We start from the raw sequence: 22,580 nt of genomic DNA on the forward strand, positions 1-22,580 counted from the left end.
GTCCCAACTCTCTACTGCTTTTATCTGTTTAAAAAAGTTTTACGTTAGTAGCCATCAGGTTTTAGTTTAGATTGTGGGGTCTGGCTCCAGCCAACAGAGATGAGACACAGCAGTAAGGACGACCCCAGATGCGTTAAGTATAAATGTGTGTTTTCCTTTATTCGTTGTACTCTCCTGGCACGATGGCTAGCGGGGGTACCCTTCCTGCAGTACAGAAAGTAAAAATTGCATTGCTGAGAGATTCTTTGTCTCAGTGCTAATTTTTCTTTGTGGCACGGAGCATCGATTTCCAACAGTCAGGGCGTAGACAGGATTTCTCCAGCGCTTCTCAGTAGCTTTGCATGCTGCTTCTTACATCGCATGCAACATGTGTATTTCACATCTCTCCCCCTAAGCGTGATTTTTAGCATGAATATGAGGAAGGGGTGACTAAAGTTGAAGTCTAACTGCACGTGTGGGGCCCGGGCAGGTTCCTAGGCCCCTAGAGCAGGAACTTGGGATTCACAGCTTCTTGGGTCTTGGGCTACGGATTGGCTGGAAGTTCAGCTGTCACTTGAGGCAGGGACTTTGTACTTTTTCCCTAAACCACGTCAAAAAAGGCAGGCAGCCAGCCTGCCCGTTTCAAAAGGAGAGACCGGTAAGCAAGACCTGAAGATGCGGCCCCTGAGAGGAGAGGAACGCGCGAGAACGTGTGTCCTGGGCGGCGAGTGAAGCATGGGTGGCGGGAATGACGATCGATTCTGGTCTGGTTCCCGGAAACGAGACTGAGAATTGCCCAGTAACCATTTAGAGACCACTGATCCCCTTGGCAAGAGTTTTTAGTGGAGTTGCTTTTTTTTTTTTAATTTATTTATTTTTTTAGTGGAGTTGGTTGTGTTACCGGAAAAGGGAACCGAACCAGACCCCAAAAGAGGGTTCTTGGACCTCGTGCAGGAGTAATTTGGGGCCAGTCCACAGAGTAAAGTGAAAGCAAGTTTATTAAGGTAGCGAAGGAATCACAGAATGGCGGCTCCACGGACAGGCGGGGCGTTCGCAAAAGCGCGAGGAGGAAGGCGTCCGCCTGGGTGCAACGCTTGTTCATACGTGAGAGCGGCCGCAGCACCCCCGGGCTCGCACCGCCTGCCGCCTGTCCTGCCCAACCATCTACATCCTCATCTTTCAAGCGAAACTTCAACTAAGAATGCGTTTTGTTCTTAAGACACCAGCACAGCAGGACCCAAGTCCCGGGTCTGCCGGGTAAACGTAATTAACCTGTTCCAGCGACCATAAACGCCAGAGGCCGAGGGCAAGGCGGGCTCGAACTCGGGCTCTTCGGGCCCCGTCCCATTCACCCGGCAGCAGCGGCCGCCCGGGAACCGCGCCCACCATTCGCGGCACTCTGCCCCCGCCCCCCCGCCCGCCTTATTTTTCCAGACGAGTCTCGCTCTGTCGCCCAGGCTGGAGTGCAATGGCGCGGGGCTGGGCTCACCGCAACCTCCGCCCCCGGGGTCCAAGCTAGTCTCCTGCCTCAGCCTCCCGAGTAGCTGGAACTACAGGCGCGCGCCACCACGCCCGGCTCATTTTGTGTTTTTAGTACAGACGGGGTTTCTCCATGTGGGCCAGGATGGTCTCGATCTCCTGACCTCGTGATCCGCCCGCCTCGGCCTCCCACAGGGCTGGGATTCCCGGCGCGCGCCCGGCCTCTCTTTGGCACTTTGGACCGGAAGGGGCCTTCCTCGCGCAGGAAGCCGAGGCAAGGATCGCGCCGGCGGGGCCGTCGGGCCTGCAGCCGTTCTGTTCCGAGCGGATCGCGCGTCCGCAGCTCACCCGCGCCCGGCGGCCAGGCCCTGCAGCCACCCGGCCGAGGCCCGCGGAGGGGACCGCCTCCCGCCCCAGCGCACTGCCCAGGCCGAGCGCCGCCACGCTCGGGCTCGCGCCGACGGCGGTCACGACGGGGCATGCGCGGACGGCCGTGCCCGGAGCCTTTTACCGGGATGCTGGGCTGGAAGAGAAGCGGGTGCGCAGGCGCCGGCCGAGAGGCTGCGCTTGCCCGACCCTGGAGCGCGCGTGCGCGTGCGAGCCGGAAGGGGCGGTGCCTGGTGGCGCGGCGCCTGCGCAGTGGGGCGAGGCCGGGGGCGGGGCGCGGCGGCTGTCAGCTGACTGTGGCGGCGGCGGCGGCCTCGAGGTGACAACCGTCCCCGTCACAGGCTCCGGCGGGGGCGCAGGAGGTCGCCCGGCGCGTCGTTCTCGGATCGGCGAGGCCCACGGCCGGCCGCAGCACCATGGCGACCACCGTCAGCACTCAGCGCGGGCCGGTGAGGCCTGCGGGCTGGGGTCGGGCGGGGGCGGCGACCTGCGGCGGCGGGCGGGGCCTCGGGCCCGGGCTTCTGGTCGGCGGCCGCGGGCGGGCCGGCTCCTGGGCTCTCCCGGGGCACGCGGGGCGCCGGGCCGGCGGGAGGGGAGCGGCGGCGTCCACGCTCGGGGCGGGGCGGGCCGGAAGGATGCGCCCGCGTTGCGGGACGCTCGAGCTCCCCGGCGCGCCCGGGCAGAGCGTTGGGGAGGCGGCCCCGGGTGAGGATGCCTGCGCGCGGGGTGAGCCTCAGATGGAGGCGGGCCGCTCCCTGATGGTCCCCAGATGGAGGAGGGCCCCTTGCCTCATGTCCCCAGGTGGAGGCGGCCCCGTGCCCCATGTCCCCAGATGGCGGCCCCGTGCCCCATGTCCCCAGATGGAGGCGGCCCCGTGCTCTGATGGTTCCCAGATGGAGACAGCCCCATGCTCTGATGGTTCCCAGATGGAGGCGGCCCCGTGCCCCATGTCCCCAGGTGGAGGCGGCCCCGTGCCCCATGTCCCCAGGTGGAGGCGGCCCCGTGCCCCATGTCCCCAGATGGAGGCGGCCCCGTGCTCTGATGGTTCCCAGATGGAGGCGGCCCCGTGCTCTGATGGTTCCCAGATGGAGGCGGCCCCGTGCTCTGATGGTCCCCAGATGGAGGCGGCCCCGTGCTCTGATGGTTCCCAGATGGAGACAGCCCCATGCTCTGATGGTTCCCAGATGGAGGCGGCCCCGTGCCCCATGTCCCCAGGTGGAGGCGGCCCCGTGCCCCATGTCCCCAGGTGGAGGCGGCCCCGTGCCCCATGTCCCCAGATGGAGGCGGCCCCGTGCTCTGATGGTTCCCAGATGGAGGCGGCCCCGTGCCCCATGGTTCCCAGATGGAGGCGGCCCCGTGCTCTGATGGTTCCCAGATGGAGGCGGCCCCGTGCCCCATGGTTCCCAGGTGGAGGTGGGCCCACACCCTAATGGTCCCCAGATGGGGGCGGCCCCTGCACCCTGATGGCCCCCCGCGGTGGAAGCGGGCCTCCGCTCTTGTGGGCCCCATGGATGGTGGCAGTTTCCTCCTCCTCCCTTCTGCTGCTTGAGAGCAGTGGTGACCACTTCCTAGGCGCAGCTGTGTCCCCAGCTCCCCGGTTAGTGGCCGCTGTGTAAAGCCTCAGTTTCTTCATTTGCAAATGAGAGGGTAGGTGCCAAGAATTTGAAAGAAACTTCCTGTTCCGCATTCTCTCCTGAGGGTTGCCTGTCAGTGTCTATAGCATTCATACTGCAGGAGAGCTGCTGCGGATGGGCTCCTGGTGTGAGTGGCCTCCTGGCATGCGCGGGCTCCAGGCGTGAGTGGCCTCCTGGCTCACTGTTAGGTCCTTCGTGCATTGCTGTAAAGAAATACCGGAGACTGGGTAATTTCTAAGATAGGAGTTTTAATCAGCTCCAAGTTCTGCAGACTACAGGTAGCATGGCACAGGCATCTGCTCCTGGGGAGGCCTCTGGAAGCTTCCAGACATGGCGGAAGATCAAGTGGGAGCCTGCACGTCATGTGGCGGAAGCAGCAAGAGAGTTGGGGGTGGGAGCTGCCACACACTTTTTAATGACCAGATCTCACGAGAACTCATAATCACCAGGACAGCACCAAGCCGCAAGGTATCTGCCCCCGTGACCCGCACCCCCCCACCAGGCCCTGCCTGCAACACTGGGGATCACAATTCAGCGTAAGATTTGGCAGGACACAGATTTAAACTGTGTCGCTCACTGAGGCTGAGCTGGGGTGGGCTGTTGGGAGCAGTCCAGTTTTTATCAACAGCGGCTCTAAATGTGCCGTGGGTGGAAAAAGTCCTTTTCCACTATGCTGCAAGGTCCTTGCACCCATGCAGCCAGTACTGGACGTGGTGGAGGGGTCCCTGGGCTCCCCGCAAGTCCTGCTGTTTCTCCTAAGGAGAGAATTCTTCAGGCAGAACATTTTTTCTGAGTTTAGAATGAAGCCCCAGGTTTTGAGCACAGAGGGTTTTTCTGAGGACTTTGAAGGAAACCTCCTGACACACATGAGACTCAGGCGTGGAGCCTGTGGGTCAGCAGAGGTCCTGGACGGCCTCTGATGTCAGCATCTCCACCCCTTCATCTTCACTGCATCACAGTGAGTCCCTGCAGGCTGCTGTGGCAGTGACGTGCTCCTTTCTGCCTCACCAGAGGCTCACAGCAACAAGGGAACCTGTACCCGCTTTGTGTCCTCCTGGAGAGTGGGGGGCACAGTGGCCAGGCAGGATGGCCCCTTCCCTACTCTGTGGTCTGGGAGGCGTCCTCAGCCTCCTGGGAACTTGTTCCTCGTCTGGAACTGCATTGGGGTGTGGGACTGAGTTTGAATTCATCAGGGGCTGAGCACCACGGAGCAGCTGGGAGGCAGGCCCTTCCTGTTGTGAGGGACCCCGACGTGCAGCGCTGTGGTGCCGGCGATGAGGAAGTGGGAGCAGCAGTGTTCACACATGCAGGGCCTGTGCCGACACGTGCTGAGGCGTCGTCAGACTCTCCTCGTGCCTGGTGCCTCCTAGGCTGTGTTTCTATCCTATGTAGACAAGCAGGTCTTTCAGGGGCACCCCCATTGACCTGTAAACACCCGGAAACATGAGGTGTGGCTCAAGCTGCCCGGGTCTCCAGGAAGGTGTTGTCAGCGCTGGGGGTCCGAATGCTGCTTGGAGTGCGTGTGACTTAATCAACCAGCATTACTGACTGTGGTGTTTAGGACAGCCACGGAGGGCAGCCACGATACAGGGGACAGCCAGGTGGTTCCTGCCATCAGGATCTCACAGAGCAGTGCATAAGGACAGTGGAGCCATGTGATGGCAGCTGGCAGGTCTGTGATCTTAACTCCAGAGTCAGGTGCTGGGAGAGTTTGTAAACGGTGGCCTCACCGGGGCTGGATGTTGGGATGAAGACGTGACACCTCATCTGAGCTTGGAAGAGGAATGCGAGTCGGGGTGGGCTGAGAGGGGAGCGCACAGAAAGAGGTGTGGAGTCTGGAGGTGGAGAGGAGGGAGCCCAGTGGGTGAGGATGGAGGGAGGTGGGGAGGAGGGAGCCCAGGGGCCGAGGATGGAGAGAGGCTGGAACTGGTGGCTGCAGGAGGGTTTTGGGCACAGGAAGGCTGGACTTGGCCCTGAGTTCATCAGGTCAGTGCAGCACTCTCTGTGAAGTGTTGCCCGCACATGCCCACTTCAGGGCTTGCCTTGGCACTGGCCTGCCTCACTGAACATGACCCATCCAGCCCCTCGGGATGAGCTCATGCTGGGCCTTCGGCCGGTTATTAGCATCCAGAGGAAATCCTGCTTTTTCAGGACGTTTTGACAAGACATTTATCGTGTCCTCTTCTTTCTCTTAACTTGTGTTGCTGGGGAGGCAGGAGGTTAGGCGGGGTGTTCGGCTTTCCAGCAGAAAGAGGTGCTACCCAGGGCCCGGGGCAGGTTCCGGCTCAGGAGACCCTGACTGTGGTCCAGCTGCTGCCTCCCCCTAGTGAAGAGGGGTGACCGCAAGGTCCCATGGGCCGTGAAGGAGCCGAGGGGCTGCTCATGGGGGCCTGGGAGGGTTCTTTTGTCCTTGGGTAGAGGGAACTTCAGGGGCCTGGCGGGTAGGTGTGGAGATGACCTGTGTAAAGCTAGCCAGCCCGACATCATTCTGAAAGAGTCACACAGTGTTTATATCTCCAGGATTGTGTTTCCCCAGTAGCCACTAAGGGATGCTTCAGCCTGTGCATCGTTTGCCTCACTTTTCAGAAATGCCAGTATTTTGGAAAGATAACCCTTTTTCAGTGCGGTCTGTACATTGTCAGAAAGCGTCAGTGAGTGCCTGCAAGGAGTCGGCCCCGCCTTCCCTGGTGGGGACCCGGGCACTGAGGACTCCGGGCTGGCGGCCCCCCCTTCCCCAGTGGGGACCCAGGCAGTGAGGACTCCGGGCTGGCGGCCCCGCCTTGCCCAGTGAGGACCCGGGCACTGAGGACTCCGGGCTGGCGGCCCCCCCTTCCCCAGTGGGGACCCGGGCAGTGAGGACTCCGGGCTGGCGGCCCCCCCTTCCCCAGTGGGGACCCAGGCAGTGAGGACTCCGGGCTGGCGGCCCCGCCTTCCCCAGTGGGGACCCGGGCACTGAGGACTCCGGGCTGGCGGCCCCCCCTTCCCCAGTGGGGACCCGGGCAGTGAGGACTCCGGGCTGGCGGCCCCCCCTTCCCCGGTGGGGACCCGGGCAGTGAGGACTCCGGGCTGGCGGCCCCCCCTTCCCCGGTGGGGACCCGGGCAGTGAGGACTCCGGGCTGGCGGCCCCCCCTTCCCCGGTGGGGACCCGGGCAGTGAGGACTCCGGGCTGGCGGCCCCCCCTTCCCCGGTGGGGACCCGGGCAGTGAGGACTCCGGGCTGGCGGCCCCCCCTTCCCCGGTGGGGACCCGGGCAGTGAGGACTCCGGGCTGGCGGCCCCCCCTTCCCCGGTGGGGACCCGGGCAGTGAGGACTCCGGGCTGGCGGCCCCCCCTTCCCCGGTGGGGACCCGGGCAGTGAGGACTCCGGGCTGGCGGCCCCCCCTTCCCCGGTGGGGACCCGGGCAGTGAGGACTCCGGGCTGGCGGCCCCGCCTTCCCCGGTGGGGACCCGGGCAGTGAGGACTCCGGGCTGGCGGCCCCCTCTTCCCCGGTGGGGACCCGGGCAGTGAGGACTCCGGGCTGGCGGCCCCCCCTTCCCCGGTGGGGACCCGGGCAGTGAGGACTCCGGGCTGGCGGCCCCCCCTTCCCCGGTGGGGACCCGGGCAGTGAGGACTCCGGGCTGGCGGCCCCCCCTTCCCCGGTGGGGACCCGGGCAGTGAGGACTCCGGGCTGGCGGCCCCCCCTTCCCCGGTGGGGACCCGGGCAGTGAGGACTCCGGGCTGGCGGCCCCCCCTTCCCCGGTGGGGACCCGGGCAGTGAGGACTCCGGGCTGGCGGCCCCCCCTTCCCCGGTGGGGACCCGGGCAGTGAGGACTCCGGGCTGGCGGCCCCCCCTTCCCCGGTGGGGACCCGGGCAGTGAGGACTCCGGGCTGGCGGCCCCCCCTTCCCCGGTGGGGACCCGGGCAGTGAGGACTCCGGGCTGGCGGCCCCCCCTTCCCCGGTGGGGACCCGGGCAGTGAGGACTCCGGGCTGGCGGCCCCCCCTTCCCCGGTGGGGACCCGGGCAGTGAGGACTCCGGGCTGGCGGCCCCGCCTTCCCCGGTGGGGACTCGGGCACTGAGGACTCGGGGCTGGCGGCCCCGCCTTCCGCAGTGGGGACCCGGGCACTGAGGACTCCGGGCTGGCGGCCCCCACTTCCCCAGTGGGGACTCGGGCACTGAGGACTCCGGTCTGGCGGCCCCCACTTGCCCAGTGAGAAGTCAGGGACGTGGGCCCCCACCTTCCGCAGGGAGAAGTCAGGGTGTTGGTGGGAGACTCTGCCTTCAACCACTGCGGCGCCAGCAGCTAGAGAGGCCGCCTCTTTAGAGTAGAGGTGGGTGTGCTGTGCTGGGTACAGGCTGCTCCGACTCCTTGTCCTACTTTTGGAGGTGCTGGCTGACCATGAGTCCGGCTGGAGGCAGCAGGGCCCCTCCTCTCCTCCCTGAGAGGCCTGTGCCTGCCCGGGTTGCCTCACTCTTCACTTCGTTGATAATTCCTGCTGAATCCGTGACTTCATTAGGGATGGCAGAGGGTAGTTTCTGAACTTTATCATTTATTCAGTGCTTATTAACTGGGATCGTTCGTAAAGATAAAGCTTTCCCTATCAGCCGGCGTCGGCCAGCTGTCCTGAAACAGAATTCATGAAGGAAAGGCCGGCTGAATGCCTACGCGGTGCTTTTCCCTTCCCTTCCCATACCTCAAGGACAGTTGCTCTTCCTCGTAGGTGTGTGTGGATTTTCTCTCCCCTGAGCTTGTGAGGAGCCCGTGGATTTTCCTGCATCCCGTGTGGCTGAGCCCGTGGCACTCACCCCTCTCTGCTGGCCCAGGTGGGCCTCGGGTGGGCTCTTCCTGAGCCAGCGAGGGACGCACTCACCGCCTACTCACAAGTCCTTCCTCTCTGGGCCCCTGTGAACGTCTGGATTTTTGAGGCCAGGTTATGAGTGTGTGCAAGTATAGAATGGCCGCATTTTCCTGGAAATGAGATCTTTTCACTGTGCAAGGACCCACAGACTTCTTGGAAAATAAAGGCCTTTGCCTTGAATTATTTTGTCTGATGCTGGCATGGCCACTCCAGCTGTCTTTTAGAGAGTATTCACCTCGTATTTTTTCCTTCTTTGATTTCACATTTTTTCCGAAAATGTATGTTTAAGATAGGTGCATCATCCACAGCACGTAGCTGGATTTTAAAGTCATGTTTAAGGAGTGTGAGTCTTGTGACAGGAGTATGCTAAATAGTTTCATATTTCTAGTTACAGGTGCCCACGTGGATATACAGATTTACATTTTTTTAATGTTTTCTTTTGTGCTTTTATCTGTCCTACATTTTATTTGTTTTTCTCTCATTGCCTTCTTTTGGATTTATTAAATGGAGTTTTAAAAAATTCACTTGTTTATCTCAAGTACATACACACTGTACTTGGGAGGTACCAGGGCGGTCCTGGAAATGTGAACGTGCAGACTTATCAGCTTCTACCGTGAGGGAGTCGGGCGAACTCTGGCTCCAGAGGCTGTCCGACTGGAAGACAAATAAATAAATCAGTTAATCATTGTCCGTGCCGCCTCCCGATCCACACGGAGCCCTCAGCTGCCGTCTGGCGCAGGCGCTGCTGTGCCTCGGGTGGGCGCTGCCTGTCCTTGGGGCTCCCGCAGGAGTGTGTCATTTCTATTCCGTCACCGCTGGTCTAGATTTCCTTCTGTGTTTATCTCTTTCTTTTCTTTTTCCTATTTGGGATCACTTTCCTTTAGCTTCAGATTCATGTTTCAGAAGTCTCTTTAGTGGCAAACTTGACGTTTGCTTGTCAGTGCCTCTTGGGCCTTGACCGCTGTTTTCGCTGTGTTTGGAACTCCTGTGCCTGGAAGGTGGGAGCCACCCCCTCCCGGCTCCTGGGTTGCTGCTGAGCAGGCGGGGAGTGGCCGTCCCTTCCTCCGTCTTTCCTTCGTTTCTGCCTCTCTCTTTGCTGCATTCTGAACATGCTGCTTCTGGCCTGCCTCCCAGTTCACTTGAGGTCTTTTTTTTTTTTCGTTTTAGACATTCTTACCCTGTCGCCAGGCTGGAGTACAGTGGTGCGACCTCGGCTCACTGGAACCTCTGCCTCCCAGGTTCAAGGCGATTTTCCTGCCTCAGCCTCCGGAGTAGCTGGGATTACAGGCGTATGGCACCATGCCCAGCTAATTTTTGTATCTTTATTAGAGTCAGGGTTTCACTATGTTGACCAGGCTGGTCTTGAACTCCTAGTTTCAAGTGATCCGCCTGCCTCAGCCTCCCAAAGTGCAGGAATTACAGGTGTGAGCCACTGCTGCTGGCCCCAGCCTCTTCATCTGGGGCTTTAACACTGTCCCTTGACCTGCCAGACAGGCCCCTGGTTAAGCCTGCTGTGCCAGTGTTTCCTGTCCCTGAGTCACTGTCTCCAGATCCTCCGGGCCCTGCCCCGGCACCGTGCTAAGGCCTGCCCTGCCGCCCGGCCTTGCCCTGTGTCTCTGCACAGCACCTGCTGCCTTTCGCACATGGTGTGACTCACGGTGCTCTGCACTGTCCTCTTTATTGAAGCGAAGCACCACAGGAGCAGTGTCCCCCGGCACCGCACCGTGGAAGCCTCAGGCACACCGTGGCTTGGAAGCCGTGCCGGCGCCTGTGCTCTGCTGCCTCACGTGCCGTCCCTCTCGGGATCTCTGTCCGCCCTTGGCCTGGTGCTTGACTGGCGTTGGTTTTGTCTGAACAAAACAGAAAGGACGCGTTTTCCCCCTCGGCCTTGGTTGACCGTCCCAGCACTTAGGATTCGGGGCTGTGTGCTGAGGAGCTCCTGGCGGAGACCTCATTTCCAGCCGCTTGTTCTGTGTCAGCTTTTAGAGGCACACGTATTCTCCTGTGTCCCGCCCTCTTCCTTTCACTGCACTTCAGCCCGCACGGGCTCACGTCAGTGCTGTCGTCCCGCAGCTTCCCTCAGCGACGCCTCGTGTCCGCTTTGAGGCCAGCCTTGCGGGAACCTCCCGGCACTTTGGCCCTGCAGTGCTTGTTGTGTTTTGTATAAAGGAAGAGGGGAGGGGTGGAAGGAGCAGGGAAGGAAAGCCCTGTCTGAGGAAGGCCCTGGGGAGGCGAGGCAGAGCCACTGAGGGCTCAGTGAGGGCTCCTGGGAGGAGGCAGCTGCCCAGCGGCCGTGGGAGGACGAGGTGGGAACCCAGGACACTACCCGTCCATGCTGGTGTGGGAGCTGCCCTGTTAAGAGCAGATGTGTGAAATGCTGTTTGCTCAAAGGTTATTCATTGAACATACCGGTGCCAGGAGACTGGCGTGGAGCGTGAGGTCCGGGCTGGCTGGCGTGGGTTTGGGAAGTGCCAGGGACTGCAGGGTTGGGGACTGGCCCAGCTTTTGAACGCTGGTGCTGTGAAGGGTAGCAGGTGGAGGAGCCGGGAGCTGGGTGGTATGGGGAATTGGAGTTTTCCTTCCAGCCTTATTTCGGAAGATGCTGTGGCCCCAGAGTCCTTCGCTTCCACGGGGTTGTCCTCTTGGCTGTGAGTGTGCAGGGCCGGGGCTTATAAGGGCTGGCACTTCCGTCTCAGAAAACCTGTGCACTGAGGCATCAGTCAGCCGGCCAGAGGGACTGCCAGGGCCACCCAGGGACTGTCCTGACTGCCCACGGCCCTGAGTCTCAGCCCTACTGTGCTTCCCTACCCTCTCACACCCTCTGCCCAGGGTCTGCATGTGAACCTCGTAGGTTTCTCCTGGGCCACACTGAGCTCTGACTTGGGCTTGAACCTGGTAGCAGCCATCCCCTGTAGGACAGTGGCCATCCCCTGTAGGACAGCTGTATGTGCCCTCCCCAGCTCAGCTCTGCTGGATTTTTTTGTTCCTTAGTATTTCATTGTCCCTGGGTTTTCTGGGTGTATCCCCCAAGCACGTGGATATGGAGTTCACGGAAGCCCAAGACACATGTGTGAGCTCGGGCCTGCTGTGAGGTTTGGGGAGGGTGGGCAGGCGCCCATGGAGGCCTTCATGTGGTTTGCTCAGTGCTGCTATGTGACTAGCTGGAGAATTGAATGAGAATTGTTGACATTTTGTGATTGAATTCCACAAAACATATTTAGCCATTGCCAATTATGTTAGTTTGCAGAAAGAATACTAAGCAGTCACTAGAAGGTGTTTTCTCACATCAAGCAAAAGCTTCAGTTCACTAAGGATATTTACGGTGTTTATATAAGTTGTTTATTTGTACGTATGATTTGATAAAATTTATGTAATTAAATAAATTACATTCAGAGCCGCCTAGCACATAGTCATGACATGTTAGAAGCTTTTTAGTTTTTAATTGAATTTGATTTACTTACGCTAACTTCACGTTAGAACTGGGTCTCAGGAGAGCCGTGCTTGCAGTGTTGACGTGCATAGTGCAGGTGCACACGTGTGGCGCACACCCAGACAGACAGTACCTCCTCAGCCTGTGAACAGTGAAGGTGCACATGTGATGCACACACAAACATAGACAGTTCCTCCTCAGCCTGTGCACAGTGCAGGTGCACACACAGACACAGTACCTCCTCAGCCCGTGCACAGTGCAGGTGCGTGCACACACACACACACACACACACAGACACAGTTCCTCAGTCCATGAACAGTGCAGGTGCACACACATGGCACACACACAGACACAGTTCCTCCTCAGCCCGTGCACAGTGCAGGTGCACACATGTGGCATACACACAGACACAGCACCTCCTCAGCCCATGCACAGTGCAGGTGCATTTGTGGCTCACACACAGACACAGACAGTTCCTCCTCAGCCCATGCACAGTGCAGGTGCACACACACACACACACACACACACACACACACACACAGACAGATAGACAGTTCCTCCTCAGCCCGTGCACGGTGCTGGTGCACACACAGCACACACACAGACAGACAGTTCCTCCTCAGCCCGTGCACAGTGCAAGTGCGCGCGCACACACACACACACACACACACAGTTCCTCCTCAGCCCGTGCACAGTGCAGGTACACACAGGGTGCACACGCACAGTACCTCCACGGCCGCACAGCCTCATGGGGCAGGGACAGTGAGAAGGTCTCACAATGCTCCACAGAGAGCCAGTCATGGATGTGGCTAGGAAACCCTGCCTTCCTGCTGCCCACACGTGGCCAGCCATGCTCTGGGACGTCCGTGGCTGCAGCTCCTCAGGATGGTGCCTCCTCGTACGACGGGCCAGGACTGCGTGTGATCAGGGCTCGATGTCCTGGGCTGAGCTGGGCTCTACCTGGGCTCTGTCAGGCAGCAGGTATGGCCACTGGCTCTTTAGATTGGAAACATATTACTACCAGGAATATTCACAGTGGGTGCTTATTTAATTTGTGTGCTTAAGAAGAAAAATTAGCTTTGGATTGACTACACACATTACATGATAAAAAAGAAGAATTAAGACTTTATTTCTGTGCCAAAACTAAAATTTAGACTTGAAGAGCAATTGTTTTAAATAGAAGTGAATTTTGGAGCCTTTTTCCTTTGATGATGGAGAGGTGTGCTGTGGTGGTTGAGAGCCCTGGCGTCAGGGAGGGAGGAACGGCCGTCACACAGGCCTGTGTCGTGATCCACTGAGAGCACCGTGTGGGGGAGGAGAATCAGCCCTTCCAAGAAATGTGGCATTACATTTTAAACTAGATTTAGATGGACTAATAGTTATAAAAGTAGCTTTTATTTTCAGAGAAGAAAAAACCCAGAGAGCTCTGTGGAATGAGAGCCCTACCCTGTCCATTTTATTTTGAAAGTAATTCACAAATGTGGTTTTAAAACCATTTCTAAAAATAACCGGCAGGATATGAAAGTACAAATAAGCTAAAATAGAATCTTCCCTGCCCGTTTCCCTGGAGTCGCATTTCTGAATGCTCCCCCAGAGTAGGTGTCGACCCAGGCCTCCTTATGGTTCCCGCGGCAGGTCGTGCTGCGCCTCCGCCTCCATCCCCGTCCCCCGGGTCTCCTCGTTTCCTCGTGTTACATGTTTGCGGCGTGAACCGCCAGCTCCTGTTGGGGCCGCGTGGCTCTGCGCTGGGTGGCTGTGCCTGGCTGCTGGATGGGGCGTTTTGGCGGCACACGTGGTGCAGCCGAGGCGTCCCGTGCTCACGTGGCTGAGTGAGCATTTCCATGGGACTGGTTCCTGAAGTGGAATTGTTGGCCTTCACACAGGCGTTAAACTTACTTGTTAGGATTGAACTCAGTATGTTCAGCTTGCTTGCACATGGAAGCAAAATTGTAGGAAACATCCATTATGCGTCAGGAGTAATCATTTTTGTTTTCATATTCCAAGCCTTTGAGCCACGGTAAAGCATATGTTTTTATGTGACCATTGAAACATTTCCTCCATTGTAATATGGCAAAAATAAGTTTTAGGATTAGCACTGAATTTGAAAAACATTCAAAATAGATGTTTATTGAAGGACCGAGTCTCGTCCTTGAAGCGGTAGGATTTGCTTCAGCACCTGGCCTCCCTGTGGCTCCGGAGTGGTACCTGGTCTTGTTGGCAGTGGTGGGAGCCATCCTGGTGGGAAGGGCGTGGCTGTAAGTGGAGAAACCGCATTGCAGCCTCAGGCCAGCGCCTCTCCCTGGCCCGCAGGGCGGCAGGTTGCATAACCAGGGTTCGGGGATGACTGAGGCCTGCTCTCTTCTCTCTTGCTCTTGCTCTCTTTACGTGAAGTGAAATATTTTCTGATAAGCTTTTAGTTTTGTAGTGCTCAGTTGAATGTGCAATTGAAAAGTTGGCACGAGAGGTCCCGTGTGTCTCAGCCACGTTCCCTGGCTGATGCTCCCCTCACTGGGAATGGCTCTCACGGCTGTGTCGCTGACTGCGACTTGACCGTTCGCTCCAAGTTCCATTTGGATGTCCTGGTTTTTCAGCGACTGTCCCCTGCTGCCTCCGCATCCCACCTTGCGTTTAACCATCGTGTCTCTGTCTCTCAGGCTTCCCTTGTGTTTTAGGGAACTTGACAGTCTAAAGAGGACTGGCTGCTCAGGATTAGGTTCTGTTTGGATGTCCTGGTTTTTCATTGACTGTCCCCTGCTGTCCCAAGACCCCACCTTGCGTTTAACCATCGTGTCTCTATCTCTCAGGCTTCCCTTGTGTTTTGGGGACCTTGATGGTCTGAAGAGGACCGACTGGTCAGGAATTTGTCCAATGTCTCTTAATTGTGGCACGGGTTTTCGGGAAGAAAACCCAGAGGTGAGGTGTGTGTCATCTCGGGGAGCCAGATGGGCACCTGCCCGCTGCGTGGTGCCGGCCACGGTCCCCGGGCTGCGTGGGGCAGACGAGCTGCTTCTACAGGGAGCTGCTGCTCCCCTCTCCGTGTTCTGTCCACATGGTTTATATTTAAAAACCCTCATTTCATATTTGTCATTTTGTGGTTAAATCCTTGTTGGAAAGTGGTATTCAGTCCTGAGGCCTTTGGATGTAATTTTATTTCCTCCCAGTAAAGAGTGGTCCCATTGTCCTTAATGGACACCTAAATTGTGCAGAGCAAGGAGACGGGGCGTCGGATGCCCATAAATGCCGGGACAGCCGGGAGCCAGAACAGTGAGGGACCCACAGCGCTGCCTCAGAGGCCTCTCCGGGACCCTGCGTCCACACAGCCCTGTGACCACCCACACCCTCTCCCTGACTGGCTTCTCCATGCTGCTGTCTCCCGGACACGTGCTGCCTGACTGTCCCTCACGTGTGCCCAGGAGCTTTCTGTCCGTCTCCCATATGTGCCCCGGAGGACACAAGCTGCTTGTCAGTCCCCACGTGTGCCCAGGTGGACACAAGCTGCCTGTCAGTCCCCACATGTGCCCAGGTGGACACAAGCTGCCTGTCAGTCCCCACATGTGCCCGGGAGGACACAAGCTGCCTGTCGGTCCCCACACCTGTGCCCAGGAGGACACAAGCTGCCTGTCGGTCCCCACACCTGTGCCCAGGAGGACATAAGCTGCCTGTTCATCCCCGCGTGTGTCCAGGAGGACACGAGCTTCTCGACCGTCCCCATGTGTGCCCAGGAGAACATGAGCTGCCTGTCCAACTCCACATGTACCTAGAAGGCCACGAGCTGCCTGTCTGTCCCCCATGTGTGCCCAAGAGGCATGATGCTATTCCTGCCGTGTCCCCAGAGCTGTACGCGTAGCACGCAGGAGGCAGTTGTTGCAGATAAAAAGGAATTTAGCCTGTGAATGTTAATCACACAGACTTGGTTGGCACGAGTGTATTTCTGCAAGAGAACCTGTTTCTGGTGAGCAGATGGAGCTAGAGATAGAGCCCATGGGCATGGGCTGTGCCAGGGCCCTGTGAGGTTGGCAGGGAAGCATGTCCTGCGTGGCCACGTGTCCCACAGGGAGAGAGCTCTGGGCTGTGAATCCCTCTGGGAGACAGGCAAGGGGTCCTGGCCTTCTGTAGCCCAGTGTTTCCTGTGTGTCTACAGGAAGAGGGACTTCACTCCAGTGCTTCCTGTACACCTACAGGAACAGGGGCTTCACCCCGGCGCTCCCTGTACATCTACAGGAACATGTGCTTCCCATCTCGTACCACGGGACCTCTCAGCCTCCTCCTCAGGACTTGCTGGTAACCTGGACGGCGCCTCAGGACATGCTGCCCGGGGGAGGCCGGCATGGGACTCCTGGCAGCTACTGGCCTGGCCGGGGCCTCCTTCCCTCAGGGACCTCTGCACCCTCTTTGTCTGTCCATAAGGACAGGGGATCCCACCTGCAGGCCCTGGCCAGTGCCACACCCTCCAGAGGTGAAGCCGGGTGCTCTGCTATCCTCACACAGGACGGCTCCTCTCACGGGGCAAATGCCCTTTGTTATGTGCCCCTGTCAAAAACAGGGTAAAGTGTGTGGAAAGACACGAAGTGTTTTGCTCTTTAGAAAAGAGCAGTCGAACGCATACCAAGCCAGCTGCTCAGGTTGGGGTGCAGCCTTCGGAGAGGCCTGAGTCCCTAACCCTCCACGCAGTGCCCGGCGTGGCCGGGCCCCTTTTTGCTGCCGTTGGCTGTGGAGCGCTGACTGGCTTGTGCCCTCCAGGCCCGAGATGGGGACCAGGTGAGGACCCTCTTGGGGCCTTTGAAATGCAAGGCAGCAAAGCACAGCAGGTGCAGGGCTTCATTCAGAACCCCCTGGCGCCCTGCCTGGCACTGGGTCTTTGGGAGTCCGTGGCACAGGCGGGGACGGGTGCCTGGTCTGCACGGCAGAGGCGTCCTGGCGGCCTCAGCACGCGCATTTTGCTTGAGCTCACATCCCACATGCCTGGGCTTCCAGGTGTCTACTCGGCGTTTCCTGAAAACCGCTGCCCAGGGCGCTGGTGCCGGCCGGGACTGCAGGTGGCTGGGTCTCCTCAGCTGGTGTCTCTGCTCCACCAGCAGCCAGGCCTGCCCTCAGCCTTATTAGCCACCGTCACTGTGGAGGGTGTTTCTTACCCCCAGATGCCTTTGGCCGCTGCAGGCGTGCGGGTGGTTTCGGGATGACACTGCCCTGCCCAGGCCCATCCTCTCTCCCCTCAGGGGCAGCAGCGGTGAGCAGAGGGCTGAGGAAACACAGGATGCAGAGTGGGGAGGGCTTTCATGGTGGTTCGGAATCGACTTGCTTCCTGTTTTCTTCTAGGGTGCTTTTGAATTTCAGCCGTTACATGTAGGAGCGTTTGAAGTGTATCTGCAGAGGGGTTTCCAAATAACTTAGACCTGAGGCTCAGCTTTGTCTCATTCATTTGTTTGACCAAGTGGCCTGCAGTTCACTGGCTTGCCTTTAGTGTGGACAAGGAGAAAGAAGGCATGGGCACACGTGGCACAAGTGAGACCCTTTAAAATGACCTGAAAACCCACCTGCTCAGGCTTTGAGGATGCAACCCGTTTTTAGCGGCAGAAACTGTTAGGAGCCTCTGCGTGGGACCTCCTGTGGGGATCTCCTGAGTGAGGGGCTGCACCTGTACTTCTGGGGCCTCATGGCGAGGGCCAGGGTAGTAGCGGGCCCCAGCTAACATCCTCGACCCCTTGGTTTGCAGATGAAGAAACAGAGGCTGAGCACAGTCCAGGACTGGGCTAGGAAGCGGGTGGGGATGGGGGCACAGATGGAGCCCCTGGGGAGAGCTGGTTCTCAGGAACGCCGTGGAAAGCTGCGGTCGGGTTGCGTGGCGCTCCCGCCCTGACTCCGTGGCCTCTCTGACCCCACCCTGCAGGTGTACATCGGCGAGCTCCCACAGGACTTCCTCCGCATCACGCCCACTCAGCAACAGCGGCAGGTCCAGCTGGATGCACAGGCGGCCCAGCAGCTGCAGTACGGAGGCGCCGTGGGCACCGTGGGCCGGCTCAACATCACCGTGGTCCAGGTGGGCCACATGCGCGGTAGGGGTGGGACTGAGGGTTTCGGTGTTTATGCTGCATTTCCTAAGTGGGCAAATGGAGCTTCTGATTCCAGGTTTTCCTGTGAAATGTGTGTGATGTGAAAAATGATACACATGAAAAATAGTATCAATGGCCCCGGTTCCGCCAAACATAACTAAAATGGCAAGTAGGGGGTGTAGTGGGCGTGCGCTCTGTGTGGGATCCGGCTTCCCCACCAGGTGCCTGCACCCTCGCCTCCCCACGGAGAAGCTCTCCGTCAGCCTCAGAGCTGGGCACCTGCCGCCGGACACAGCCAGTGGTCACTTAGTGGACTTTCAGGTGAAAACCAAAATCCATGGGCAGATTGAACACCGATCTTGATCACACCAAAACATTCTGTAAGACCGCAGGAAAAGGAAACGCACTGCGGGCCACACAGACTTTGTAGAGACCCACAATAGAGCAGGCGGAAGCGTCTCTGTGGCCCTCACAAGTAAGACTTGCTTTCAGGGACGGAATGGCGTGGCGGGCCTGGCTGTGCTGTTGGCGTTCGGGTCTGCAGCCTCACGCCCCTCCTCACAGTGCCTCTTCCACCCTTGCCAGTGCAGGCGTTTTCGTGCTGGTATGGCACATCCCTCTGCCCACCCAGTGAACTCCTACAAGCCCCAGCTGCCACCAGGCCACCAAGGGCCATCACCCGCATTCAGCTGCCACCTCCTGGCTGGGCCTGGTGACCACGGGGCTCTCCGCCTCACACAGTTCAAGCCCCAGGTCTGGCTGGGCCTTGGAGGTGGCCCTGGCATTGCCCACGCCCCTGGTCCCCCTTGGTCCCCGTCGCACCCTGGAGCCCACCACAGGAAGCCTGTCTGCTCCCTCCACACGAGCTCACCCAGCCATTGTGGGCAGCTCTGGCGGTGGGAACAGCTCCCTCCATGAAAGCTCACCCAGCTGTCTGTGGGCAGCTCCAGAGGTGGGAACATTCCTGCCTCCTTACTGGGCCACGTCACTCAGCCCGCTGTTCCCTGCTTCTCTGGGCTTCTGGGAGTCATACGTGTGGTTCCATTGGCCTCTCCTGGCTGCTTCCCCCGTTGTCTCCTGGGCCTGCAATGGGACACCAAGGGGTGTGGTCCTCAGCCCACCCTCCCCTCCGCCCACACACCCCAGGGCGATGCTGCGTCCTTGTGGATCTAAATACCCATGTGCTGGCCCCTGCCTGAGCCGGCCGCTCAGCTCTGCTCCATATTCCTGGGTACAGACCGCGGCCACATGGCCTCCCCGGTGTCCAGTGGGCATGCCGGACTCCATGTGCCCAAGGTGAGCTCTCGAGCCACCCTCCCCCACCCAGCGTCTGCAGGTGGCGGCTCCACACTCTGGAAGCTGAGCCCAAAGCCCTGGTGCCCCATGGTTCATCTCTGCTGACCTTCAGCACAGGCACCACCTCCAGCCAGTCCAGGCGGCGATCCCCACACCCACCCACTGCCTCTGCTCAGCCACTGGAGTGTGGCCAGAGCAGGTCACTTCCTGCACTGGCCCTTCCTGCGGTCACTGTCCTGCTGAGCCGTCTCAAGCTGGGGCCTGTTTTTAGCCTCGCCCCTGGTCACTGCTGACTTTGCCACTCCCTGGGCCATTCTCCCCCTGCCTGCAGCTCCTCCTCCAGCTCCTCCTTCAGCTCCTGGGCCCACACTCGTACTCCGTCACGTGTGGCAGCGTGTGGACGGTCACCCCTGCAGTGGCAGCACCGTCTGCTGCGCTGTGTGCCTGGTGTGCGTCTCTTGCCTGTTGTGGGGGAAGCAACGGTGCCTGTGTGTCCCCACAGTGTCTGCCACACCAGAACAGCGTGTGGTCACAGTGAATGGGAGGATGCCCCTGTAACATTGGTGAGGCCACTTCAGCAGAGCAGTCGGTGCACAGAATGCCTCCCTGCACTTTTCCATCCACAGCACAGAGGGCAACAGGAAGACACAGGAATGGCAGGACCCAGTGTGAGCAGGTGTCAGTGACGGGCACGGGGACACTGGCGGGGGAGTCCCACGTGCCACCCAGAAAGCTGGCTTTGCTCAAAGCCTTTACAGTTATCGATAAAAACAAAAATGTTAGCAGCTAGGCAGAAACAGCATGGTTACCTGGAAGCTTTGGAAAGGCACTGTGGTCTCAAACTTTCCTGCTACATACTTTCCAGCAAACAGGGCAGTTTCTAAGGAGTTGAGGGGGGCAGAGTTTTAGTGTAAGAGCTGACAGAGTGGATTTATGGGTGTGGAACTGGAAGTTCTAAAGGCTGAGCACGATGTCACCTGGGAGCTTCCGAAAACCTGTCACTCCATAGGATTCTGGAGTACGCTCTGGCCACCCAAGAAACACCCTAAAATTAAGGACCCAAGAATGGGACAGTTTTGACATAAAAGCACTGGCCGCAGCTTTGGTTAGAAGTAAAAGCAAGGAACTTGTATGTGGACAGGGACAGAAAGCAGGACCCGGCAGTCCAGAGATGAGGGCACAGGATGGGAGGGCTCAGCTGTGCCGTGGGGGGCGGGAGGACGGATGGGGCGGCCGTGCCCTCAGAGGGGGTTCAGCCAGGATGGGGCGGCCGTGCCCTCAGAGTGGGTTCAGCCAGGATGGGGCGGCTGTGCCCTCGGGGTTCAGCCAGGACAGGGCAGCCGTGCCCTCGGGGTTCAGCCAGGACAGGGCAGCCATGCCCTCATGGGGGTTCAGCCAGGACGGGGCGGCCGTGCCCTCAGAGGGGGTCCATGAGGACGGGGCGGCCGTGCCCTCAGGAGGAGTTGGTGAGGACAGGGGCCGTACCCTCAGAGGGCTCAGGGTGCAGTGTCTGGACTCTGCACTGGGGAGGAAGAACCAGTGGGCTCCATGTGGCTGCCCCTGAAGCGTGCGGGAGGGAGGGTTGGGATGGCTCCCGCGGTCTCTGTCGCCGGCTCCTGGGGTGAGCTGGGTGGGCCGCAGGAGAACAGGTGGCAGCAGTGCGGGAAGGCCGTCTGCGTTCCAGGGAGCCAGGGCTGCAGGCTGTACCTGACCCAGCTCACCAGGGCTTTTTTCCTGGTTTATCTTGAGAAAGTTTTACAGTTCTAGGTTTCGTATTTGAACCTGTTATAGACTCTTGAGTTGCTGTCTGCTGAGCAGTCACCTTACCCGCCACAGTCTTCTGTCTTATTATCAATATCCATTCCCTATAACACATTCACTTGTGACACACGTTCACTCCCACCCTGTGGACCTCAGGTGTCCCAGCCTAGCCCAGCACCAGCCTGAACTTGGGTCCTGTGGTCTACGTGCGACGTGGCTCCTTGTGATGGGAGACATGTCCTGAAAACCCCACAGACTCCGAAAGCACAGGCAGGGTGGCTGCCTTCGTGAAGGGAAGAACCTGCTGCCACACGTGGTCTGAATTCCGTGGCTCAGACATCACCAGCTCCCCCTCCCCGGTCCTCATGCTCCCAGGGGTGGTTCATGCTTCCCTTTGTGCTCTGTGGCTCTCAGCTGTGTCCTGGGACACCCTCCTCTTTCCCTACTCAGCCACTTCTGAGGAGGGTGTTAGACAGCCTGCCCTTCATGGTGGCTGATGGCGGCCTCCACTGTGTCTGTGAGCGTCGTAGGTATCTCTGTCCAGGACAGGCCGCGAGCTTTATCTCAGAAGTGCACGATTCCATCTGTGGCTCAGTCTTGTTGCTCCTGGCCTCCGGGGAAGCAGGTCTCAGCTGTGCTCAGGTGACTCTGGGTGGCTGCAGTCTGTCTGCTGGGAAGAGAACACATGGAAGGGTTCAGGGAGGCAGATGGCCTAGAGAGGGTCGGCACCTCCTTTTCCTGACACTGGCTTCGTTTCAGGCAAAGCTGGCCAAGAATTACGGTATGACCCGCATGGACCCCTACTGCCGCCTGCGCCTGGGCTATGCGGTATACGAGACGCCCACGGCGCACAACGGCGCCAAGAGCCCCCGCTGGAACAAGGTCATCCACTGCACGGTGCCCCCGGGCGTGGACTCCTTCTATCTGGAGATCTTCGATGAGGTGAGAGGGGCGCGCCAGTCACGGAGGCCGCACGTGGCTGAGTGTGGCTGCCCTGGGCACACGCCTGCCAACACGGCCGCGTTCCTGGCCAGCTTCGAGCTGTGGCCCCACACCTGGTGTTTTATTGGGTGTGTGACAGGGTCCCACCCTCCCTAAGGAATATGGAAGAGAGACTGTTTCCAGCTCCTCGGATGCCCTTTGGTTTGGAAATATCCCTAGTGACAGGCGCTGACCTTCTAGGGACAACATGCACGTGTGCCCTCCGTGGGGTGCACCGGGGCTGGCCGCTCACAGCAGTGGCATTCCAGTGAGTCCCGCCAGGTGGGAAAGCTGTTCTTGGTGGTGGGAGTGGCTGTGGCCCTGGAGGGTCCTGGGTCCCTTCTGTGGCTGCACCTGCAGCGTTTCTGAGGGAGACTCAGAAGGTCAGAGGGGATGTGGAAGGCTGTTGCTCAGTGTGATCCTGACACCTTGCACCTGTGGCCCTGTGAGGCTGGAGCCCACGTGGGGGTGGGGAGCAGCGTGGGGCAGCCAGGTCAGTAGCCAGCCAGTCCCCCACCCCCGCCACCTGGGCCCTGCCTTTGCCTCCGGGCTGTTCTCTTCCCACCCCGACCCTGTTTCGCGCTCCGGCCCTCAGAAGAGTAGAGAGCGCATGGGAGGTGCAGAGGCTGCTGTGGGAGGCAGGCCCCTTGTCCTCTCCAGCCTGCGTCCCGCCTGCTCTGGGGCTTGGGAGGTGGCAGCTGGTGGAGCAAGGAGGGGGCCTCAAGGGCTGGGGAGGAGCAGCCAGTG

At 59.4% G+C, this 22,580-nt stretch overlaps 1 protein-coding gene across 1 annotated transcript in view; it reads left to right on the forward strand.

The window, feature by feature from the left end:
• Positions 1–2,092: 2,092 nt before the first annotated feature.
• The window catches only part of TOLLIP (toll interacting protein), a 34,230-nt gene continuing 13,742 nt past the window's right edge, over positions 2,093–22,580 (forward strand). Inside the window, exons 1-3 of the mRNA XM_039470615.2 lie at positions 2,093–2,294; positions 17,633–17,782; positions 21,612–21,794. Of these exons, the coding sequence (XP_039326549.1) occupies positions 2,262–2,294; positions 17,633–17,782; positions 21,612–21,794 (366 nt within the window). The 5' untranslated portion in view covers positions 2,093–2,261. The remainder of the gene's footprint in view (positions 2,295–17,632; positions 17,783–21,611; positions 21,795–22,580) is intronic.

This window comes from Saimiri boliviensis, chromosome 6 (genome assembly GCF_048565385.1).
Source record: "Saimiri boliviensis isolate mSaiBol1 chromosome 6, mSaiBol1.pri, whole genome shotgun sequence".
Lineage (NCBI taxonomy): Eukaryota > Metazoa > Chordata > Mammalia > Primates > Cebidae > Saimiri > Saimiri boliviensis.